General features: G+C 30.3%; 1 protein-coding gene across 3 annotated transcripts in view; it reads right to left on the bottom strand.

Annotated features, from left to right (window-relative positions):
• Positions 1–26,942, bottom strand: part of LOC107455032 (cytochrome P450 2F3) — a 32,039-nt gene extending 5,097 nt beyond the window's left edge. Inside the window, exons 1-6 of one of the 3 annotated variants that reach the window (XM_043042720.3) lie at positions 26,862–26,942; positions 13,705–13,834; positions 10,353–10,722; positions 8,827–9,163; positions 3,983–4,185; positions 1,710–1,973 (exon numbers count right to left, since the gene is read on the bottom strand). In XM_043042720.3, the coding sequence (XP_042898654.2) occupies positions 1,710–1,973; positions 3,983–4,185; positions 8,827–9,163; positions 10,353–10,704 (1,156 nt within the window). In that variant the 5' untranslated portion in view covers positions 10,705–10,722; positions 13,705–13,834; positions 26,862–26,942. Of the gene's footprint in view, positions 1–1,709; positions 1,974–3,982; positions 4,186–8,826; positions 9,164–10,352; positions 10,723–13,704; positions 13,835–15,037; positions 15,136–26,861 lie in introns of those variants that run through there. The other 2 variants (XM_043042722.3, XM_071179955.2) reach the window with 2 other exon arrangements.

The raw sequence follows: 26,942 nt of genomic DNA, 5'->3' as shown, positions 1-26,942 counted from the left end.
TCCTCCTCAGTGATTGTTCTTAAACTTGTTTAGTGCATCATCTTTAGGGATTTTGGGGAAAAATTTTTAAAGTTTATCATAGCTTGTTAAAAATTTGTTTAACATGTACTACAGTGAAACTCTCGGGGGCGACTACTCTCTGTTTTACAGTAAAATGTCATTAATTTATAGTGGTCGTTCCTAGAGGATGCCTTCATTGACTTCAAAATGATAACGAAGGTAGTTGATTTATCGCAAGCAATCTTAATTTTAGTTAGTGTCATTTTCTTGGTGCGGAAATGCCGCTTTTGTTGGCGTCATGAAAACGCGATCAATGAATGAAATTTAGCTTCAATAAAAATGACCTTAACTGATATAATTATGTGTAAAACCAAATTTTCCAATTATGAATAATAGAACTATTTTTAATAAATAAGCAATAATGTTTCTTTGTTTAAATTTGAATTTAAATTTTATATCATAAAAATAAGTTAGCTTTAAAAAATGAGAAAAGGTTTGTTTGTTTGGGATCTTAATTTTTCTAAAATAGCTTTTTTTTTTATAATTTAATTTTCAACTCTAAAAATAAATCCTTGATGACATCGTCTTCAGTGCACTCTGACTATTGTCAATCAATTTCTTAGATCATCAAAAAAATCACTAAATAAGAACCATTTTGAATTTTCAATTTAAACAGTTTGAGCAATCAGATTTTTTGAATCCACTTATTTGTTTAGTTAATAGTTTTTGTTTGATATTTTTTCGTGTTTCCATATTTAACTTTTTCCGCATTTTGTACAGAGGTTTTGTACACGGTTGCTGGAGTAAGTTTTGATGGTCTCTCCCAATGGTTTTCTGCTACACAAAGTCTATAGAAAAAATTTCCGTGCCTTCCAAAAGTGGTTGCAAATAGAGGATGTCACTACACAGAAGTCATTGTTATCTTTCATGGAGGTTTCACGGCTATCGAAACGTACATCAATCTTGAACCTTCGGAGCAGCTTAGTGGTATCACCATCTTCAGCGACTGCAGGTCTGTCTTACAGGCCCTCAGCAAAGGTACCTCAAGCCTTGTCTTGAATATCATAGAACAACTTGGACAACTTCAGCGTCTCCGGAAAAATTGCTTCTTGCAGTGGATTCCCGCCCATGTGAACCTAGAGTTCAATGAAATAGCTGATTCCTTGGCTAATGCCAGAGATCTAAATCAAAATTCAATCCCAACCACGTTGGCAGATGCAAATGCTTTTGCAAAGTCAAGACTATTCACCCCTTTAAAAATCAAAGCCCACGATCAAATAACTAATCTTGACATCGATAGGAAGACAGTCACTACTCTCATCAGACTAAGAACAATACATCATAAAAACATGAAAATTTCTACAGGTAAGACTAGAAAATATCAAAACTGTGGCAACTGTCTTAATGTGGAACTGACACCATATCATGTTTTTAACTGCCCTGCAGCCGCTGCAGGCCTTCACCTCTTAAACTACCCCAAAGAAGAGGATTTGTATTCTTTTAATGCCATAGAAATAACAAAAACTATTCAAGCACACCATGAAATATGATTCAATAGAGGATACGACACCAACCAACCATGGAGGTTTCACTGTATTAAATAAATGAATGTGTACGATATCTACTCATGGAATATCCTCTATACAAGTAACAAAGAATAAACTATATAATTGTTGGAATTTTACTGAAAAAGTTCATTAAGATCTTACTTGTACATTCCAGCTCTGGTATGAATGGAAAAACTTCGCATACTCTTGTAACTTCTAAGATAAATGCATTGGTATACGGGAGTCTGCTCTTGTCTTCGATGCCTGGATCCCTGTCTGTTCCTACGACATCTATAAGTTCATTGTAGATCTTTTCCTGTTCTTCGGGATAGTCCAAAAGGGCTTTGAGGAAAGCGCATACAAAAACTCCCACGGTTAGCACACCATCACCGATAAATTGAAATATAGCCCCAACTAATGCCCTGTCTGCAAAATATAGATTAAAGTATTTTACTTGAATCACGTAGTCACGGAAATGCCACGAACATGTTATTTATCATTAAATTCTAATATAAATAGACTGACAGATGAGCATACACGATACGTCTAAACAGCTTAGTGATTGGAAGCATGAAATAAAAAATACCTTTAATCAAGGGACGTATCTATTTTTTTGGATGATGGGGACATTATTCTCATTTTAAAAATAATAAAAGAAAATATATAAATTCACAATAAAATAAATTTATATTTATTGTATGTTATTACAGTTCTGTATGCACTATTTATGCACTTTAATGTACCATATACATACGTGAGGAATTGTTTCCTATTCCTATATATTTTTACTTGCTTTATCGAATGAGATCAATATCGTGTCAATAAAACTAAAATTTGAAAAATTCGAAGTGTTCATTCAATAAAAAATACAACTTTTGAATTGTACTTAGTATGCAGTAAACCCTTTCAACTTCTAAATTATAAATCCTGCCGACTGGAGTTTTATTTCATTTAATTTATCATAAAAAAATTGCCACTAGATAGCAATGTAAAAAGCATATACATGCTTATATAAAGTTGTACTCTTTATACACAAAAATCCTGGCTACTTTTGAGATGTTCATCCTATTGACTCGTGTTTGTATTCATTCAATTGAGCGTGAAAAAACAACAACAGGAAACAATGCCTTACTTATTTAGGTAGCAATGTCAGATATGTAAATAGGTTTAAATGTATAGATATGTAAAAATACAGACTGTACTTTTAATACGTAAATCATTATTATTTTTCTAACTTATTAGACTGATAGTCTCGGCATTGATTTTCCGCTCAATTCAGAATCAGAAACTATATCGGAAACATTAACTCTTGTGTTATCTAAATAACAGTATGTAAGTCCCTCTTCTCCCTTCCACCACCGAAACTCGAAAGGTGAGATCGTGCAACGTTTTACCACTAACTATGAGGAGAGTACTTACTAGCTTGCTGTTAGTTTAGATTATTATTAATTGGAGGTCCGTGCTTCGTCATTTTTGGAGCTGGCAATCTATGCTGACTAACAGCAGGATTCTTTTGTTACAGAGTATGAAAAATATTTTTTTAATGTATAACGGTCTTGCGATTTTAATTTTCAAGTGAAAAAAAAAACTTATTTAAAATTTTTTTAGGGGCTTAAACTCGATTCGGTTCTCACGCCGTCAAGTACCAGATGTATTCATCTCTTACCAGATTTATTAAAAATTCTTAGCTTTGCTGTTTTGAATTTTCTGATAATATTATTCAACACTGTTATACACACCGAAGAGCCATTGCATTATGACCACCATGCTAATAACATGTAGGACCACCTTTAGCCCTCAAAACTGCTAGCACCCGCCGTGGCATTGATTCCACAAGGTGCTGACAGGTAGTCTGAGGTATCTGGTACCAAGCGCTCACCAACTGGTCCTGCAGTTCCCTCACATTGCGATTGGGTAGCGTGGCAGCACGAATTTGGTTTTCCAAGTAGGACCACAAATGCTCTACTGGATTAAGTTCTGGTGAATTTGGGGGCCAAGACATGAATTGAAAGTCACTGGAATGTTCCTCGACGATTCGACACTTATGACATAGTGCATTATCCTGTTGTTAAACACCATCCCCCGCAGAAAAAACTGTTTCCATGAATATGTCAACCTGGTCTGCAACTATGTTCAAGTAGCTTACAGACGTCAGGGATTGTTCTATGAGGATTATAGGTCCTAATGTGCCCCATGAATACATTGTTCCTGGGCGCGAAACCATGAAAATCTGAGCGAGCCCATTGTTATAGATGGAGGGTGGTCATAATATAATGGCTCTTCGGTATATAATATATGAAATTCATATTGAATCTGATACAGTAAATGGCCTCGGTCTACTCGATTTTTAAGCATAACACTATTACATTTGCTAGTTAAAAAATTAAGTACGTCACTTAAAATGACAAATATTAAGAGTATTATGTACAATTTACCCGTGAAATATTGAGCAGTAGGATCGTTTCGTGCCAATCTATCTAATCGCTCTTTGAAGTATCTGTCGAAGATATCATTCCTTAGATTATTCTCGCTGAAACTTGATTTGTGTTTGTTCAACATTTTGAATATATTTTTAACCATAATATTAAAGTGTTCCACTGCCAAGCGTTGACCCTTTGTGAATGGATGAATAAAATACCTGGAAAAAATAAAGAAATTACGTATTTTAGTTTTTAACACTGGCATCTTTGCCAATTGGTTAAAAAGGATAGGTTAAAAGGTTTAATTGAAAGGACCTATAGATAACGATCACCGACTCAATAATTTTGAAGAACAAGTGGCTATTAAGTCATTAGAGTCTATCCGGCCACTGGCTACTAACTGAAGATTTAAATTTTCAGATCTATATTATTGCGGAATAGTATTTTGGAGTAACTTAATTGGTGACTCTCCAGCTAAGAGTTCACCTTTGAGAGCAATAAGATGTGCATCATCAACGCAATCCTGCCAAACACAGGAGCAAATTCTGGAAGAATTTGAAGAGAACGAAGAAGACTCAACAGAAAATCCGCAAGAAACAGCCCAGGAGGAAACAACAGAGACAAAATCACCAGCACCATCTGAATATGAATTATCCCATATTGAAAAACTGTTCGACACTCTGGAAATCAACATAAACAACCAACATGGTCGCGAAAAGAAAATGTGTAGTCTCCCATCAGCACAGAGAAAAGCTTGCCACAAAGCTCTTCGACAGTTAAAGCAAATTATGAACAACTCAAATGTTCAATCATTCAGCAGTTCGAATATCACCCTCAACTCTGTAGACGACAGCTTGAAAGCCATATCAAACAAATTAGATCATATAAATCATGCCAATCCTGGTAACAGTGATAATGTTCAACCACAACTTCCTCCAAAGCCTATCATAATCCCAGCTACGGAAAATTGTCCAACTAATATCATTCTGGAAAAAATTACTAAAACCAACTCGAAACTACATGTCAAGAAGATCTTCAAAAACAGCCATCTTGAGGAATTGAAATTCCATAATGATCATCAAAAAGACATAGCTCTCCAATGACACATGACATGAGACTGGTTTACCGTATGTTGAAAAAGAAAGGCGGTTACTCTCTCTGATAATCCTTAACGCACCATTAGATTACAACATAGACGAGATCCTAGAACTTTTAAAAGAAAACGTTACTTGCAACAACAATGTCGACATCATTCAATTCATAGAAACCTTGCTGCACAAACATCAACAAAATAAACAACACATCATAGTAAGAGCCTCGCATCGTATCGCAATTCAACTTCTCAAACTTCACTATTTCTTCGCAGGACTAAATAAATGTTTCATAAAAAAACGAATAGTACTTCAACGATGTCGTAACTGCCAATCACTGGGACATCATCAAAACCAACGCAAACAAGTATTTCCTACCTGTGCTAAATGTGGTACAAACGGTCACATGGAAGAAAACTGCGACTCAGCCGAGAACTTATGTATAAACTGCTCGGACTCGAATAAACACTCCAATTCCCGACATGACTGTACCCATAAAGCCTCCCACTCTATTTGTCCCAGTTACCTATCAGAACTTCAACGTCTTAAAGCCAACTACAACTTTAATTTCAACTTTTAGGCGAAATTTATCTTTTCTCATATTTATTTACTTATTTTCCATTCAATACGTGACCATTTTACAGATTTTCTACTTTAGTCACTTTTACGGTCTTTAAGTTTATTTTGTTTTTCTTTTTATACTTCTTTCTTTATTTTTGTTATTATGTGTAATTAACTTGTACGATATTTATTTGTATTTTTTAAACATTGCGACTTTGTACATATCTAAATTCTCTATAAATTCTTGCTGACTGGGCTCGTTTCTAGGCTGGTGTGGAGCCGTACCAGTAGCCAAGCTTTGAGCTATATGGTAAAGGGTCCATAATGACCTAGGCACATGTCCAAATCTTGGAGAAAAGAAAAAAAGCTAAGAGTTCATTGCTCAGTGTACGTTTAATTTACTTTTTTTTCAGTTTCTTTCTTTAAAAAGCTTTTCTTAATGGTTTTTTTCAAAGAAAAAATAAAGGAAAGAAGTCGACAACAAGAGTAAGATGACTCAGACACTTTTGAAATTGTGATTATTTGAGTATTATAGCTAAAATGGACTTCAACAAAATCTATTAATCTAAGAAAAACTCCCAATTATATTATGAAGTGGTTAATAAATGATCTGCATGTTCTTTAATTTACTTGTCTTTCTATAACGAAAACTGATCAACAAAAATTGAAAAAATCATGACAAAGTTAATTTAACTGAAAAGTTTTTTTCTGCTGGATCTGTTCTATCATGAATTAAATCATAATACTGCTAATTATTTTAAGAGTTTCAAGTTTTTAATATCGACAATTAGGTTCATCGTATCTTCGAACGTACATACACCAAATTTGGTGCGAATGGGTTCAGAATTACGTATTTTCATATTTTACATACCTACACACATAGATATAAACATTCTCATTATCATACATACATATAAACATTTTCATTATCATACATACATGTAAACATTCTCATTATCATACACACATATAAACATTCTCATTATCAAACAAACAAAAAACATTATTACATTTTCATTCTTATTTTTTGATATATTAATTTAAATGAGTTTCCAAACATAAATTGATTAAACTAGAGGGATGTTTTTTCACAGCCTTGAAAGCTTAAACGGTTATAAATGTTTCTATTTTTTTAATAGACTTCGCCTGAAAATTAAATACATAAGCGAGGCATTTATATTACATTTGAACAAGGCATTTAAGCATAAGTACTATATTTCGACAAGAGTTATGCACAAAAAAAAGCTATTAAAAGATTTTTTGTCACTTGTAAGTCGTGCTAGTAAAGTCGCTAAGGCTCTCAAATATCATTGTTAAATTATCGGGCCTAAATTTTTGGCAAAGGCTTGAAGCTCACCCAGCTTTAAATTAGTCAGTTTAGAAGTAAAAGCTGGCAATGTTGCTATCTTCTTGTATAGGTCCCGAAATTGTGAAGTTAAAAAACTCCATAAATCCCAACCCTTTGACTAATAGCTGGCTGTTTCGGGAGTGTTTCACTTCATTTTTTATTTGTAACCAAATAATCTGAGATTATATATCATAGGCCAGGGATGGGCAAACTTTTTCGGTCATGGGCCAAAAATCTAGAAAAAAAAGTTTGGTGGGCCGAGTAGAAATAGAATAAGAATTCTAACTTCTGATATAAAATAAAGTCAATTCATCATTGAACGCATAGCACTCTACATCCACTTTGGGTTTTTTAGTTGTCATTTTGGGATTAAAAATGTTTACAAATAACTCAAAAAGGCAGTAGCCATTTCATACATTTAATAATTTCACCATTATTTACAATGGCGTTGTATGTGTGCAACCTTTCCTCGCGCTGTAAATTATGCTAGAACTCGCTCCGGCAGAAAAATCCGCTCGCTGGAACTTAAAATGTTTAGTCAGCCTCATGTGAAGTACAATTCACCCATATTAGATTCCATATGTCTGCTCCTCGAGAAAGATAAGTACTAGTTGGGGCTAATCTACGACTATTCTATAAAGAACTTTTGCTTTCAACATTTTACCAATTGAAGCTGTTTGTGTTAACTATTTTAATCAACTTATGTTTTGTAGAACAAAAATAGAGAAAGTAAAAAGGTCATCAGTACTTTGTTAAAAAAGAAAGAACAAAAATAGCTTTAAACGAAGTAGACAAGAAAATGGATGTATAATGTAGATTGTTTATATTCGCCACTGATCCGCTAGTTGAAATTCTGTCCGCGGGCCGGATAAAATCTTCCGGCCGGCCACAGTTGGCCCGTGGTTTGCCCATTTCTGTCATAGGCATTTAATATTGAATTATTAAAATGATATTAAAACAAATACATACTTAGAAATATCACCAATCAGAAGGAGGTTTGGCCCAGTTATGTTTTGCAACATATACTCGTAAGAGTGGCAAACATCATTTACATTTTCATCAGTGAAATCTTCATCTCCTGCGAAAGTCTTTCGAGTGGTAAAGGCAGTAAGTTGTCATTGTGAGGTACCCGAGTTCATTCATTGGCAACCGCTTGAAGTTTTCCCAGCTTCAGATCCATGAGTATCAGCTAATTTTGAAGTAAATGCAAGTCATATTGTTATCTTCTTGCTACTGGTATCGAAATTGTTGAGCCTCAAACTCCATACCCTTTTTTGGATAACAACTGGCTGCTGCGGGATCCAAGTAGCACAGGGATATTGTAACAGTTTTAGTCTACATCGACCGACATTGTCAATATAGGCGAAAATCGACATTGTGTGTACGATATTGTGCGATTCCCGTCGATTTCACATTAAAAGTTTGTTTGTGAAACTTTTCATTTCAAACTTTATTGTGTTCTTAAATCAAAATTAATCATTTAAAAGACAAAAAATGACGTCGAATTGTTATAATTCAAAAAAAGAAAAAAATTTAAAATATAAATTTAAAGATATCCGAAATACTGAGAGATATCGATCGACGTTACCCAACGTTTTTGCAGTATCGAACAATATTTTTTCACGATATTGAATAATGTAATGAAAGTGGTCCATTTTTATATAGTACAATGTTTCGCTACAATATTGCACAATGTTCAAAGCTAAGTTTTTACGATATCGTTTTTGTGAATTGTGCTACTTGGGGAGTGCTTTACTTCGTTTTTCACTTAAATATGAGCAATCTAATACTGTGCATCATTGGAATACAAGTTTGAGTTGTTAAAATGATATTAAAAAGAAATTAAAACAAATATATACTTAGCAAAATCTCCAATCAGGAGGAGGTTTGGTCCAGTCATGTTTTGCAACGTAAACTCATAAGAATGGCAGACATCCTTTATATCTTCACATGTGAAATCTTCTTCTCCCGCAAATAGAGTAGTCCTCAAAATCTTGTTGCTTCCTTTCGCGATGATCTCAGTTAAGTCCACTGGTTTACCACCACTTTTCTCCAAGTCTTTTATGCAATCATTGACTGCTTCATAAATGGGCCCTTTTCGCTCCTCTTTGAAAGTCGTCATTCCAAGCTCTTTGAGTTGCTGAATGTAATATTTTCTCTGAATTTTCCATTCTTCTCCATTTGCAAAAGCAAACCCTGAAATATGAAATTGAGAGAGTCCTGATTCAGTACTAGAGCACATGAATTAATGGTGAAATTGGACCAGATCACATGAGTTGTGGTCATTATGTAATAACACCTAATCGATAGAGGTGATTTCGAAATAGTACCAGATCAGTTAAGATCATGATGAAATAATAGAAAGGCAATTGAGGTTGTTATGAAATAGTACTAGTTTTGATTATCCATTTTCATAACTTTAACTGCATCTTTGCATTTTAAATTTTCGATAAAATTTTTTAACTTACATTATTTAGAAAAATGTGAACATATACAAATTATTCTTTGAGCTTTTCCACTAATCTGAAAAAAAAAGTTTTTTTTATTTTCTTTATTTGTTTTTTTTAAAGCTAGTGTATATGCTTTTTGAACGAATAGTTCAACATCCGTAATGCGGGTAACTTGAACCATAATAGGGTGTAAATTTCTGCATCCTTTGTGATTTGTTAATCACATTTCGGTTCAAGTTGAATCAAATTTATATTGCAATGAAGTTTACGATGTACCAGGGCTAAAGAGGATGGAAGGGCTGGTTCACTTCTTTGAAGAAACTCTCGCCAAGCCAAATCTCCGATTTTCGATTGTGACGTCACGGCTGCGCAAAGCTTGAACTTTTACTTCAAAAACGCAATTGCAATTGTTAATTGCGAATAAACTACCTAATCTTGTAAAGTATGAATGGAAATTAAAAATTCTCAAATAGGTTGTTACTTAACTGCGGAATTGTTAAAAAAGCGTTTAAAAAATACACGACAAACAAAATAGTTTCCGAAAATAATGATATTCTAGACAACATTGAAGATAAAATGCATGACTCCATTCCTATGTCTTGGAATATTGACCTTAATTTGGGAAACAAAATGATCAATTCATAAGAAAAAGAAGGACTGAATTAGATTGATGGTTTTACAAGCATTTCGCCTTAAAAAATATTGATTTAAAATTAGAAATAACATCTTCTCAGTACATCCAACAATAGGGGAGCAATATGGAATGGATAAGAATATAGAGCGGAATTAACTAACCCTTTTCTCTTCTCTTTAGCCCTGACGATGTACAATAGCATTTTTGTAAACACGTATTTTGAAATACTTTCAGAATCAAAAGCTCACGGACGAACTCCTGAATTAAAATGCATATAAAACAGGACTAACATAATGCGTACCTTCTTGGAAAAAAAAGCTCAGTAGAGTAAAACCAGATGCCCTAGTATCAAAATCTTGTGGTTTCTTTAAGTCTACTTCTCTTATGACGTTATACGAACATAAAGATATGTACAGGCGACCTGTAACGGTAAAGCTGAATATGTCACCATATTTTTTTCTCATTTTTAGCAGTTGTAAATGTATAGTTGAAGTATCAAAGAAAGGCCAGTATCCTATGTAAGGAAGGCCTACAGGACCAGGCGGTAGACCACGTGATCGGACAAAGTAGTAGATGGTGGATAAGAGTATAAGAAATAAGGCCAGATAGTATGCACTTCCGTTGCTTGTTAAGTTTTCGGTAATGAACCACATGACTTGCGTGTTTTTCAACTGCAAAATGAAAGTACAAAATATCAGGCATAGCAATGGTTGAAAAAAGAAACATTTTATGGAAAAATGTCTAAGAATATCTATAATATATATAAATATTTCTTTATAAGTCGGACTTCTATTTAACGAACTTTCATGTTGCGAATTTCTCTGTTTTGTGATTTATTTCGAGAAACGAATAACATTTTGGAAGTTTCTTCGTAAAAATAACTGTCCAAATAGCGAAGTGAATTTTCTATTTGACGAAACTTTTCTTTGAGATCCACTTTCCCTATTTCCCAAAAAAAATTTCAGAACATTTCAAACTTGTTAACGTATTTTATGAGGAAAATGACCTTGAATTGATTTTCAAAGTCACTTAACTTTTAAAGAAAGAAGTAAAGTCCCTTTCCATTTTTGTTCGCCTTTTAAACGAAAAACTCAGATAAAATCAACGGATTTTATCAGTAGCAATCAAACTTAAGAACTCATGTGGTAATGCATTTTTGAAATTACTTTTATAATAAATGCAGCCATAATTTTATACATAAATTTAGCTTTTGTTAGTTGAAAATGTATGTAGCATGATAGTGCAACACTGGATAATGTTTTGCTCTATTGTAACTTTCAATGCAGATTTCTTTGATCGTTAAGATTTATAAAATAAATAACCGATACTAGTTTACAAAAGAAAAGCGTATCAATTGCTATTTTAACTATGCCAAGTGTTTATGAATTTAAAACCAGTTTTGTGTTATTTAAGTATTTCAAAAGTTGATTTTTTATTTAATGAATTAATTTTCCATACAACAAACTTATTACCACGATTTAGCGACTTCGTTAAATGGAGTTCTGACTATATATTACTATCAGTTAAAAAATAGAAATTTAAAACAATGAATGCATTCAAACACTCCATTCAATTATTTTAAATACATATACTGTAATAAAAAATTAACTACGATTCAGAAAAACAATTAAAGAAAAAAAAATGAAGGAGATAAGAATGCTTGGTTTTCTGCTTAGGAAACCAGTTATTTTTCCTGTAATATTTCGGAATCACTTATAAATCTCTGCAATAAAGACGTTTTAGCTGTGTCACAGCACTGTGGTAGGTGCAAGTTGAATGCGGTATTTATATCGACCAGCTATCGCTGGGATTCGAACCCGGTTCACCTTAGCAGTTTATAGCTTAATTATTTTTTCTTTTGCTCGGCCGTAAAACGCATACTTTATTTTTATTTCATTTTTGTAAATGATTTGGAAAATATAGATTCTTTGCTCTGATTAAGGGACACATTGTTCAGACAAAATATTGTACGGAAGAGTATCATATTAACACACATCAGTCAGAATAAAGAAAATTCGTCCTTTCACAATTGATCACAAGTAGTTTTCGGTCATTCTTATTTGTTATCGCTAAAGTGAAGAAATAAGTAATTCCAAGATTATCCATGATATCGAGCAGATTAACAAGATTGTTTCATTTTCCAAATTACCTAAGTAATCTGCAAACTACCTGATAATTTGCTCATAGTCTACTAGGCACAAGTTAAAGCGAAAATAGCATTTTCGCTTGAGGGCACCGTTTTACGTTTGTGCACGCTCTAACTAATTTACTTTTATGCATCTGTTCATTTTTTGCAAAAAATCAAGTTGCAACTATAATCATTTAAGCAGGTCGAATCAATCGCGAACAATCATCGGTTTAAAATATTGTTACGGGATATAATACGGAAATTAATATTAATATTACCATTGATTTATTTTTAATATCTAAAGAATCAAGTCAATAAATACAATCAAACTAACGTAAAATTGGTTGATAGAATGAGAGAAACAAACTTTTGAACTTTAACGATATGGAAACCGTAAATGCGCACACTACTTAGGTAAATTACGGAGAGCACTTGATTACGTTCTTTTAACGGATCACCCTAGTTAATCTGAATATTAGTTAGTTAAAATGCATATTTACGGTTTTCGAGCATTAGCGATAAAATATAAATTGATTATCAAAAAATGCCACCATTCGGTCAATGATGGTGCAAATAATTCCGGATATGAAAATGATGCCATTTGCATGCTTAGCTCAGTGTTTTGTTTTACACTCTCATAGTTATCAATGTCCTGTTGCATTGATGATTAACTAATTAATATTAGAATTTGATTAAGCATTCAATAAATCAATTGATAGAATGAGAGAAATAAACTTTTGAACTTTAACGATACGGAAACCGTAAATGCACACACTACTTAGGTAAATTACGGAGAGCACTTGATTACGTTCTTTTAACGGATCACTCTAGTTAATCTGAATATTAGTTAGCTAAATTGCATATTTACCGATTTTGAGCATTAGCGATAAAACATAAATTGATTATCAAAAAATATCAGCATTTGGTCAATAATAGTGCAAATCATTCCGAATATGCAAATGATGTAATTTGTATGTATAGCTCAGTGTTTTGTTTTATACTATTATATTTATCAATGTCTTATTTCAGTGATAATTAACTTAATTATATTTTATAATTATTATTTTGTTTAATTTTTTTTCTTTGTATGGATGAAATACTAAAAAAAAAATGTTCTATTTTAATTCAATTATTCGCTTATTTAAAATCAATTTATCTCAAAATAACTTAATTTTTCAAAGATGTAAAATAAGTGCTTAAAAGTTTGTGACATTCAAGAGAATATTAACAAAAATCTAACCATTTGAAGATTACTTGCCAGTGATATAAACGAGTAACAGAGTTTCTTGACGATTTTTAGATAATATATTTTTTAAATTTCTTTCTTCAAAATGTAAAGAAATAAAAACAAAATAAAAGAAGATGATAAATTAATTAATACGTTACGAAAATCCTTCGTATTAGAATGTGTACACTTTTCCTCACATGTTTGCTCTGAAGCATATTGAACAGAAAAATTGAATACATTAAATGTTTTTAGGAAATTTGTATAAAAAACATCTCAGATAGAAAATCACAGACTTACTTAGCTGAAATAAGTGTTTTTCATCTTTCCTCTTAAGAAATTGTCTAACTAGCGCCTAAGCAGCAATGCGTCTTCTTCAAAACCTTTTTAAAAATGCACTTTCAAACGATGTCACATGTAGATGGAGCTACTAGATAAGTAAAAAAGTAAGGACATATTTTATTTCCATTTGCTTCGCTCAAAAAGTCCTCTTATAACTTTCTTGTTAGTTCTTTCATTTCTCACAGAAGGCAACACTAAAAACATTCTTTCCGATCCTTGTTTAAATATTTTTCTAATTTTGAGATTTCTTTGAACTAGCTGTATGAGTTATAAATTATACTCAACCTTACATAATAAATTTTTTTCCATCCATATTTTTTAATACAAATAGAAATATGAATAAGTAACCAAACTCAATGATAAACTCTGCATTTTAAAATGATATTCAATTAATTTTATTTTATTCGATAATTAGCTATAAAATACTTTTTTCCAAGGATGAAACTTTTAAAATATATATTTGTTTAATGTTGATCGTAAAATGAAGTTTCAAATTTTAACAATCATTTCATTGACTGGGAGGCTCCGTACTCTCCCAGCTTCGCTCGCCAACCCCCGTAGCCTTGCTTTAATTAATTTTTCTATCATTATTATTATTTTCTTAAAGTTTATATTTTTTGTCGTATAAAAAAGATGATTTAGAAATGGAAATCTCCAATTATTATAATTTTATTTATAGGTTAATTGCATTTTACACTAAATACAAGAGATTTTTTGAGCAATGAGTAAATAACCATTATTGTGAGCAAAAAATAATAATAAAATCGTGAAAAAAACATGTAAAATTAAAGTAATTTCGAATCAAATTGAAATTTTGAAAAAATAAAAATCGAATTTAGTTCATAAAGAAGAATGGCCCTTTTCAACTCTGTAGCTTATACCGATTTACTACCTGTTCACTTACTTCAGTGGCTTACATGGTATATTTTTACGACAACTCTAATAGTTGATTATTCTCGAATTAATAATCGACTTATAATTATTTTCATTTTAACGCACTACTTGTAATTTTTTCTACTCATCTTCATAATTTTAACTGAGTGAAAGATGGGGTGCATTGGTTTCCCCTTGCGGTAAAATAAATTTTAGACGGTGCTTTTTACCTAGAAAAAACTTTAAAAGAAGCAGAAAAAAATTTTGAAAATAATTTTTTAAAAAAAATGAGTAATTTGAAAAAATATTGAAAATTGCCATTTGCAATGGGGGTGGGTTTAAATCCCCTAAATCCCACCCTTACATACACAACTGAATGTACATGGCATATATTGATTTATTATAAATACTTTCTTACCTCCAAATGAATCAGTTTGAAGTGCTTTATTTCCAAAAAAGTTGTCACATTTTTAAAAGAAAGATAAAGTTTTATCTTAGAAAGATAAAATTGTTCTAGAAATACTTGATAATTCATTGTTTAATGCAGTTTTTGACAGAAAATTGGGCTAAGAATCGGCTCTTTGGATATTCAATATTTTAAAATGCTATAGATGAAGGGGGAAAAAAGATTAAAGCAGTAAATAAGAAAGACAATTTAAAGAAGTTAGGAACATTTTCTCATTGAGTAAAATGATGCTACTATTAAGGGGTCAAAGAAGTTTTTTGCTTTGTGGGCACAAGAGATTCATAAAAATCAAGGATGCTTTGAAATCTATTTTCTTCTGTGAAGAGACTGTTTTACTGTTGTTTTGAGAGTAGAGCGACTGAAAAACAGTGGCAAATATTTCATTTTTGTTAAAGAAAACAACAGAAGGCTTGAACTGAAGTGCTTCATTATTTTGCACTCAGTATTAAACAAAAATGCTCTAAAATTAAACAGAAAAAAAACCTTCAATAGAAGACTGAAAAACCGAAAATTGTCACATATTGTACAATAGGGTGGAGCGAAATTTTTTTTTCGATAATTAAATAGTACTACCTCCCAAAAGTTGTATGTGGACTAGTATATATCACTCGTGAATTTTTTCTGAACTTTTATGCACCATCTCCAATCCCCGCAAAAGTTTTAAACCTTCGAAATTTCAAAGACGTGTTAAAATTGTTACGGAGGTTCTTCGACCAATTAGTGGAGCAAAAGCTTGTGATTGTAAAATCCGAACAAAATTATTAGACAGGTCAATAATGCCGATTTTCGAAACAGTAAGGATTATCCAGAGAAAGGATTTTGTAGAAAATATGTAACAGTGAAAATACAACACCCAATTGTAGGGTGTTTGGGAAGGGCGGGGTCAAGGGTGGAACTCGTCATGGTGAGTTCTGGATGATTTATCGCACCAGCAAAAAGTTACATTTTTATTAACCTCACAATAGCATTGTTTAGTTAAAACAAAATTAGTTAATAAAAAAACCCGGGCCATTTATTTAAAAATTTCGTATTTTTTGTAAATTTTTAACATTTAACTGCTTTTTTTAGGAACGAAGATATTGCAGAAAATTCTGAAAAAAATCAGGAGCAATATTTTGAGAAGTGATTTGTTTTTGATAGATAAATTTTAAAAATTTATTAAATTCACAAAATTTTGTGGTATTTTGAAAAATTTTAAAATTTTAAAGCGTTTACGGGGAATGAAGATGGTGCATAAAAATTCTTAAGAAATTCATATACTAGTTCATATACAACTTTTGGGTGGTAATGCTATTTAATTATCGAAAAATTTGCTTTTTTTTCTCCACCCTAGTGTCCTATGATGTTAACAAGTATCAAATCTTTTTAAATAAAAAAAAATCTATTAAAAGACAAACGACGTTAAGTCTAAAAAAGATATCCCTTAGCAGCTACTAGTGAAAATGTAACTGAAGCTTTAATTTATTTAATTTTAAAGAAAAATTACTCTTTCTAAGAACAATTTCCTTTCTTATTATATTATTAAATTCTTGATTATAATAAATTGTTAAAAACTATTTATCCCGATTTTTGTTCTTACATTATTAACTGCATAATTTTTTAAACATCATTATATAAACGATACCAGACGTACGCATCGGAACACACATTGACACAGACGCAAAGAAACAGACATTAAGAAACAGACACATATAGACGCCGACACAAAGACACAGACATTCTCCAATTGTTGAGTTCATGAGCAAAATTTCTCCTCTGTTGATTATTTTCCTATTGCATAATGTGGGTAAAACTAAATTTTGAATTCACAAAAACCTGACGTATGATTAAAAAAAAAGTCGGTTTTTATGTTCAGCGTGTAAGATGGGAGGGTTATAAAGGGTCAGGTACATTATACCCAAATTCAGTTACCCGAAATTTGATTCAGTTACTCGACTCTGTCTGCCCGGCAGGTAGTACGTTTGCTCAATTTCTCACTGAGCATAAGAAAGTAAGAAGAATAAAAAAAGGTAAAAATAAATAAATAAAAAACAAATAAAAATTGAAAAAACTGAATGAAGTATACCTTTTAATGCTACTAGAACAACTTTAATTCCTGAGGTCTAAAATGCTTTAGAAAGCAGCGACAACATAAACAAGTATTAAATATCGTTTGCACTTTCTTTCCATAAGTAGCCCAGTTTTATTTATAAGGTAAAGCAATTGCCAATAGAGAATTTTATACTCAGTTTCCTTACATGACAGCCAGTCAGGTAAACGTACTGCCTCAACTGAAACTGAACACGCAATCTGAAAAATAAATTGCCGGGCAAACGTACATGTCCGGAAAATAAATTGTAGGGCAAGTGACCGGATCCGGTTAAAAATAAATAAGTTATGTTTACCTTCATAGAGGATATTATTAATAGAAGAAATTATGATTAGAAAATAACAATTTAAGATTTTCAAAATTGAGGATACACTTTTCACACTATTATAAATAACATCTTTGATATAAAATGATACGATATTAATAGTATAATATTATCGAGTTTGAATAATATAGTTACGTTGCAGCATGAAGGAAGGTATTGGAGTCATTTTGTTAGCGTAATTATTATACTATAATAGCATTCTCGAAAATCGTTACGATCTTAGCACTGCATATGCTTTAAGCGTATTTCAGTATTAATGGATGATTGAGAATCGAGTTATATTATGATCGAAGTAAATAGGCTGTTCATTAGTCAGTGCCCATAATATAGATAAATAATTTTTAGTATTTTTAGAAATCATCACCCTGCTAATTTTGTGAATTTTTTTAAAAGCGAATAAACATTAAAGGTTGCCAATTAATAATAAATGCGAGGAAAAATCGAAAATGCTTTTGAATTTTAACTAATAACTACTGAGAAGGGCAGGAATGAAAACAGCAAAACCAGTCTGATTGACAGAAGAGGAAAAGTGATTATTAGAAACACGTTTTAAATTCCTAGGGCAATTAAACGGATTTTGATGTTTTCACATCCTTCTTTCCTCACTAGTGATTAGGTAGAAAACGACATTGATTCTTCTTTGGTTAAATATTAATTTGGGACCCTTAACGTGCTATTAATATATATTAAGGGAATTGATTACGATACATCCTGTCCAATTGAAAAGATGTATTTGGAGGAAATGATTGTTAGTGTAAATGGGCAGTTGGATATTTAAAATAAAATGTTTGATTAATAGGCTTTAAGAAAACTTTATTTTGCTGCAATTTTGAAACAAAAATTACTGCATGGAGGTTTTCATATTATACAAGAATTTTCCAGAAAGTAAGTTCCGTTTCGTTGTCCTGTCTCTGCAGCCGTAATGTCGCAGTTCTGCACATATGTACATGCGTCTAGGGTTGATGGTCGGTTCACTGACGTCATTAAAATCAGATGTGCTGTGTTTTCTTACGTTCATGTGTTAAAGTCGATTGCTGATCCCCTTGACATTTAAGAGCTTTTTATAATATAGTTTCTGGATGCAAAGAATGTTAATTCCGTCGAAATATATTGTCAACTTGATAACATGTAATTTATAATGAACATGTAATGAACGATGAAATCGTAGGAAAGTGGGTTCCATAATTCATTGATGAACGCACCAGTTTTCAAGATGAAGCACAGCACAAAGTGAGCAATCTTCTTTTATCAAAGATAGGTTGGTTTCAAAAGTGAATGAATAAATTCGTGAAAACAAACGATTCACTACAAGAATGCTTTGTGATGAGATTCCATAAATTTATAAAAGTGCTTCGTATGAGATTGTCATAAATTGAAGATAAAATGTTCATCTTTGACTTTTTTCTTTAAAGAGAGCATAGACAAATTGGTTTCTAGCTGTGATAAATATCTGTATAATGCTGACTGTTAAAATATGTTGAATTTTTTTTATTGATTTTTAAGTCTGTCGAAATTTGTATAAGGTTACCGTCCGTGTATAGGGATCGCATTTATTATTAATGTTACAGAAATCCAATCGCTTAAGTTAATATAAATGTCAAAATATTTTTTAGCTCAAGTGTTAATGTGATTGAGAAAAAATTACTTTTAAGACAGCTGATTAATAGCTCGTACAGGCCTGTATAACTTATAACTCTGATAACTTATTATATTATTTTGTTTTGCTTAAAATACATGTGCAATAAAGTCATCCTGAAGTAATACAGCCTGATTTTTATTTTTTCTTATAATTAAAACATACATTGTGTAATTCGATTGAAATCCAATCAATAATGAGCACAAAATACGAACTGTAAGACTGTTATCAGTAAGTCCATTTTTTTAGCACGCTGAACATAATTTGAAATATTTTCACGTTAAGAGAAATTCTTATTCACATATGTCATTTGCGTTACATGTTGAACCTTCAGCACATCCAGACGTTGGGGGAGCATTTGAAATAATGGGTAACCTGTAGCAGCTTTGACCCTTTTCGGAAATGGGAATTATTTTTATTAGTTAAAAAAAATAAATAAATAAAATTTCAGTTTAAATTTATTTATTTAACAGTATGCTCTGTTTAAAGCAAGTTTTTAATTATAAGTAAGGTACTCGGTCATTACCTAGTGCTCCATTGTGATAGACCTATGTTTCATTATGAAAAAACCTATATGTGACCTCTAGTGTTTATTTATTTGCGTATGTATAAAAATGGTAGTGGTCATAAATTAATATTTAAGGAAAAAAAAACCTCAACCAAATTTTGATCAATCATTAGTAAATGAACAAATTATGTATTAAAGTCATCAAAAGCCAATTTGTTTCGCTAAATTGGAATGAATGCATTTGTTTCCGTTTGACTACTTTTTTCATCTTCATTATATATCTTTCTCTTCTTCATCTTTCATCATCTTTTAATAGTCATTAATCGAAGTTTAAACGCATTTTTCCTTCATATAAATTGCAATTTGGGCTCAACATCGAGTTTGAACTAGTTTTTTTTAACCATAAATTTTAAAAGCATATTTAGGGAAACCCTAAACAAATTTTCATCTGAGATTTTTTCGCTCTTCGGGAGAAAAGTTGGTCGTTTCGTTATCAGAGAGAGAGAGAGAGTGTGATATATATATATGGGTGATTCTCACGAAACATGACAATTCACGGTCCCTCGCACTAAGATCTAATATTATAATACTACAGTAACTTTTTTTTAAAAAAAATTAATAAATAGCATTGCTGATGGCATTTTAAAATGACTTTGCACTAGCATTGACTGTTTTGTATTAGTTAAAAAAATTTAATTGAATATCAAAATGTCATTTTCCTTTCCTGTCCCAAACAATGTTTCCAATAATAGCTAGCTTCAAAACTTCCCAATATCTAATTTTATTTTTATCTCAACCGGTGTAAGCATCTCTAGAATACGCGCAGAGGGTATTATTTGCAAAAACTTCGTTTAAATTAATTTTTTCTGCCAATAATTTGTTTGTCCCAAGAAAGAGAGAGAGAGTCTTGCATTTCGTCATCTTTTAGAGTGGTAGCCCTGGCGATGGAGGATTTTACCTAGAAAAATTGGAATTTTTGCGAATCACATTTTGCCACCAAAAGTTTTTTTTCGGAAAATACCTGAACACTAGAAAACATTTCCGAAAAATTTTATGTGTATAACATATCCATAAGGCAATAAGGAAAAAAAATATGAATTTCTGAATAAAAACCCTACGTTGCATTGGAATGACCTTTCTCTCAATATTTCAACGAGAAAACATAGAGGAGAATAATAAATGGATGTTTGAAATTAGCAAAAAAAAAAAAGAAAAAAAAAAGTCTCTTGTGGAATCCATCAATACATAAAATATATATCCTTCTCCATGAAAGGAGGACTTTCTCTCTTCCTTTAATAACCATAATTTTTTCCAAATCTTACCCGAAATCATAATTTTTAGAATATTTTTCAATATTGATTTTCTGCCCATCTTCTTAATTTTTTTTTTCTCAATTCAACATTCGAATTCAAACAACAACTATATGACCTTTTCCATCTCCCTTATCAGTTCATTCCCAGCCCCTAAGAAGAAGGTTTACTCCCCCCCACTGTCCAGACAACCATAATTGTCTCAAAAACGTTTCTGAAACCACGATTTTCTTTTATTTCTTTTAATCTTCGTACAAATAAAGTTGAGTTTTTCCCCAAATTTAAACTAGTTCCATTTAACAAACATAATTTCTTCTCATGTGTTCCACCCTCTAAAGTTAAAACTTTTAAAATAATTGTTCGTTGAATTTATAATATTTCATGGTATTTTTTTTCTAAATTTTTAAGCAATCAAAATTTAGAATATGACTCCTAATCTTTCGATGTGAAATAAAAGTTTACAAAAAAAAATAACAAAAAAAGCTGAAAAAAAGGAAAAGCTGAAGATAAAGAGCTGAAATAAAAGGAAAAATTTAGCAAGTTCAGTAAAAAAATTCCCTTTTTTATAATAATAATGCTACCCTACGTCGGTTACAATAAACATCAACATGTAATCCTTAACTTTAAGTTCCCAAGGGCATTCAAGCTCCACTCATTGCACAGATAATGTATAAAGATAAAAAAATATTCTTCAAATATTTATTATTTGCGTATTTGTTGAATACGAAATCTATTCAGATGTTGGTGTTGTCTTGTATATTTCAGTAGCAAATTCAAATATGTCATTATCTATAAAAGATAATTACCACTGCCTCAGAGAAGTTGAACAACCGAATCAATGATAGATAGGATTGTCATTTTGTAAAGCAACTATTATTCCTGTCCCAACATTCACTGTATGTGAATTTCATAGGAGTTTAGTCCAAATTCTTCAGTGTACAAAGTATGTAGTTTCTTCGTAAAATTTAAGCATAATTTTTGGCCGTGTGAGATACATATGAACTTGTTATGCAGGAGGGATATTTATCTTACAAAAATAAACACATTCAGAGGAAAATTGATTTATTATTTAGAGAATATGGCCATAACTGGAAAATAATGAAATAAAGTCCCTCAAAGGGATCAAGAGAATCGCTCTCTTAACGTCAAGAATTTCTGTAAAGATAAAAATTCAAAAGGTTGGAGCTGAGAGGACGAAGCCTCTCTATTCTCAACACTAAGAATTCAAAATTAAGAGTAAAGTGAATCCCTATGGACAGTTAGGTGTATGGGAAGAGATCCATGGGTGGCAATTTATCGTGAGATAAAATAGCTAAAAATAAAACCAACCCCTCTCAATCAATATTAAATTTGATAATAATTTGGCGAAAGTGACTCGCCAAAAAGACTATGCGAATTAGTAAAACCACGTAATTGAAATATTTTTGTGGTCAGAAATAAAGAATAAAAAGTTACAAATAGATTTTGTTTTCGATTTAGTCGCGACAGTGAATTTAGGAGTTTTACATTTGTATTGAAATAAAAAAGTTAGCTGCTACATTGATTGTTAAGAAAATAATAAAATATTTATATTAGCTTTTTACAAAATGTAATAAAAATTAAATAATAGCCTTAATTTAATTACAATTCGATTAAGAATGACTAAAAACATAAGTTTAAGAAATTAAAGGAGTTTTAAAATCTAGGAAATATGTAATGTCTATTGTGGAATGCTGTTTCTCTCTCCTTTTTGTTGTGCACTTTTTGCTGTACAGAAAATCGAGAATAGTGTGGAAAACAGTTAGAAAAGCAAATGATAAAAATAAAACAAATCTAATGTAAATTGGTTATATTTAAATTGCGTTCTTTATTATCTCAATTACTACAAAAAATTAAAAAATTTAAAAAATTTAATTTTAATATTGAATAAATCATTAAGATACATTTTCATTTTATGGAATTAAATAATGATATATAGTCATGAGTTAATTTAGTAAGAAAAAAATAATATTTAAAAGTTGAAATTTTTATTCAGTTCGAATGAAAATAGATTGCTACAACTATAGTGAGGTTATTATTACACAATTTCACAATATGAATTACGTATGGTAATTATGAAATTACAAATGACTAAAGTAAAACGACAGATGGACAGAGTAATAATTTTTATGAAATATATGGTACAAACCAACAAGTTCAATTAAGAGATTGATAAAATTAGCTCATTTCTTAAAAAAAGAGAATACTTTTAGAATTAAAAATTGATACTTGAAAAAGATTCATTATATTAAATTTATAAGAAAATTTCCTTGCATAAATCTTTGAAGATAAAAAATTAGCTACACAATTATTTATCTTCAATTATTTATCTCATATTATATAATAGTTAAATTTGAAATTTTTATTATAAAAATCAAATTGTCAAAAATATAATTGACGAAATGTATAAAGAGAAAAACTTAAAAAAAAATGGATGCTAGCGGAATTCGATAATATAATTATAGTTAGAATTTCTGTATTAAGAAGATAATGTATGAAATTATGAAAATAAAACTTTCTTTTATGTTTTACAGCTTTACAATAATACAGAATATTAAGTTAACTTATATATAACACGAATTATTCATCTACTGCCTAAATCTTCACTTTGTTTATTGCTTATTCAAAAAAAAAAAAAATATTGAAAAAATAGACAAAAGGATGCAAGGTAATAATAGAAAATATAAAATCCTAGATAGAATAATTTTGAAAATCTCATATTATAGTCAAATTTGAAATTTTCATTATAAAAATCAAATTGGCAAAATTATAATTGACAATAAAAAGTATAAAGCGATAAAAAAAATAGAAAAATGGATGCTAGGAGAACTCGATAATATAATTATAGTTAGTGTTTCTGTATTAAGAAAATAATTCATGAAATGACATAGTAAAACTGTTTTTCTATGTTTTATCTCTTTACAATAATACAGAATATTAAGTTAACTTATGTCACCAAATTATTCATCTACTGCCTAAATCTTCACTTTGTTTATCGCTTATTCAAAAAAAAATATTGAAAAAATAAACAAACGATGCAAGATAATAACAGAAAATATAAAATCGTAGATAATATAATTTTGAATAGAATCTCATATTACATAACGCAGAGAAAACAGCGACCTTCTTTATCTTTCTAATAGTCGAAGGTTGTGCAAAATGACATTAGATTTTTTTATTTACTGATGTTATATATGTGTTATCTATTATGTGTTACTTGAGTGAGAAGCCTTTCGATTGCGGCATTTTCTGCTCGGAAGGAATTTTGTTTTAAACCTTTAATGGTTGCATAGTTTTGACGAAAGTGGTCATAAAATGTTCATATTTTCTTCTCAAGAAAATTATATTACACTATGTTCTTTCTTCTACTGTACTATCTCTCCTTACCGTGGGATTAGCTCACCCGATATGGTGCCCCTGGAAAAGTGACCAACAAATCTGCCCTGTAATGACTGTAAGACGTAGGTCATTCCCCAGACAGGCATTGGAATATATATATATATATATATATATGTCCGTGGTTAAAAATCTGTGCAAAACGGGCAAATCATGCTTCTTTTTTTAAATAAATGGACATTTTTTAAAATCATTAAAATTGTATGATATTAAATATCCACCCTTTTAATTACAAACATTAAATTATCCAGTGAAATATTATTACCTTGCTCACTTCCATTTTCGGGCAATCTGAGGCAACTAACAAATCAAACACGCTTCAGTACAGCAGTAAGAATGTGCCATAAGAGATCCCTCTATTTATGCTTCTAACTTCTATTTACGCTCCTTTTTTCTTATTTTGTAATCGGGCAATCTTATTACGAAAATACTTCAAATCATTCTTGAAAGATTCCGGTATGTGCAAGTCCATTTGAATTTGCTATTTTCTTCATAGATTTCGTTTTGTGTTTTGCTCTGTATTGTTTTTTTTTTTGTTTGATATGCTTTATTTCGTATATATTTTTTACTTAATGTGTTCCATTTTCATTTAAATTCTTTTGAGTGCTCCTCACACTATTGTATTGATATATTTTGGTTTGGCTATATTGATACAATATTAGAATGCACTCCTGTTTACGGATATAATCGTGTGAGCTGATGAAGAGATTATATCTTTTCATTACTTTGTTTTTCACCTTTATATATATATATTCTAAATAAAAGCATTTTGTAAAATATTTTTAAAAAGATTTTATTTTAATAATTTTTTCTTCTTCTCTTTTCATTAATCTTTATTATTTTCCTTGTTTTTTCTATATTTATATATAGCACGATCAAGACAAAAAGGATACAAAGAAAAGAGAGAAAAACGAAGGAAATTAATAATATATATATATATATATATATATATATATATATATATATATATATATATATATATATATATATATATATATATATATATATATATATATATATATATATATATATATATATATATATATATATATATATGTATATATATATATATATATATATATATATATATATATATATATATATATATATATATATATATATATATATATATATATATATATATATATATATATATATATATATATATATATATATATATATATATATATATATATATATATAACATAGAGTTGCTTAAAGGTTGCGACGATTGCTTCTAATATTGTTGCTCAACTGAGTTAAGGCACATCATCAGGATTGAAACAAAAGGCTAGAATGAAATAAAAGGCTCTGGAATATTTTAATGTGTTTTCTTTATCTAATTAATCTCTTGGTTTAGTCAAGCTGTGACTTACAAAAATCTTTCAAATCTGAACAAAAATAATATCTAACAAGGCTTTTTGTACCATTATTTATCTCTTAGGAGCAAGCAATTTTTTTAAGTGAAGTAATTAAAAAAGAAGTACCCACTATTCTTTAAATCATTTAGTATCAAGTCCCATGAATCTCTGAAATAATATAAATCCCAAGTATCAGAAAGCTAAGACTATCAATAGCAAAAGTTTATATAATATCATTGTTGGGGACACACTGAAAAACAGCAACTTTGATGTTAAATTAAAACACTATCATTGTCAAATAATACGAAGAGAAAGTACAATACCCTGAGAGTAATCATCTTATCAGCAATAATCTTATAATTACAATATAATCTTATAATCACTGTCACTATCATCCTTTTACTAGCGAATACTACGAATTCAAAAGTAGTTGAACTTCATTCACCCCCTTTTCTGTTTAAACAATATTATTTATTCTGAATTAATCTAATAATCATAATTGAATAAAATGCACACGACATAACTGAACGAATCACACGAAATCTAAATATGGAACTCTTTAAACGCCAATGTTCCAAAAGTGGAGCGGTTTTATTCATACACATATTTTAACTTTAAAATTTTTAATATTTACCTTCCAGATGGTTAAGTTATCTTTTTAAAAGCTCGCAATTATTGTAGTCGTCTCATGAAAATTGAATTTTCGGTAAATTATATTACAATCGAAAGAAAAATTAACAATTTATGTCAAATTTCAAAAATTCCTAAAAAGTAAACAATTATGAAAACGAAATCAAGCTAAAGTCAAATAATTCTTAATAATGTAAATTTTAAATTTATGGTTAAGATTTTAACTTAAATTTATTAAATTAAACCTAACCATGTAAATTTTAAATTTTTGCAAACAAATCTGCATTATTCAGACTTTAATTGCTCGTTAAATTCCATTCTCGTCCTTTGGAACAATGGAAGGTTTAAGGTTTCAAGTCAACAATAATTTTCTTTCTGAGCTGCTCAAAATTTGATACTAACGTTTACAAAACATGACGTTATTATACATCTGAGTGTTGGGAAAAATCAGTTTTTGAGAAAATTTTACTTTTCAAGTTTTTAAAAAATTAGTAAAAACTTACGTATTTCAGTGTAGCAAGTAGAGCAACATCCGCAAGAAGAGTTATGTTCCTTCACTATTTGCCCATCTTCACAATCTAGCT

The sequence above is a fragment of the Parasteatoda tepidariorum genome, chromosome 1 (genome assembly GCF_982258835.1).
Source record: "Parasteatoda tepidariorum strain Cologne lab strain chromosome 1, Ptep-v5.0, whole genome shotgun sequence".
NCBI classification, from domain to species: domain Eukaryota; kingdom Metazoa; phylum Arthropoda; class Arachnida; order Araneae; family Theridiidae; genus Parasteatoda; species Parasteatoda tepidariorum.
This window is presented reverse-complemented; position numbering and strand designations above follow the sequence as displayed.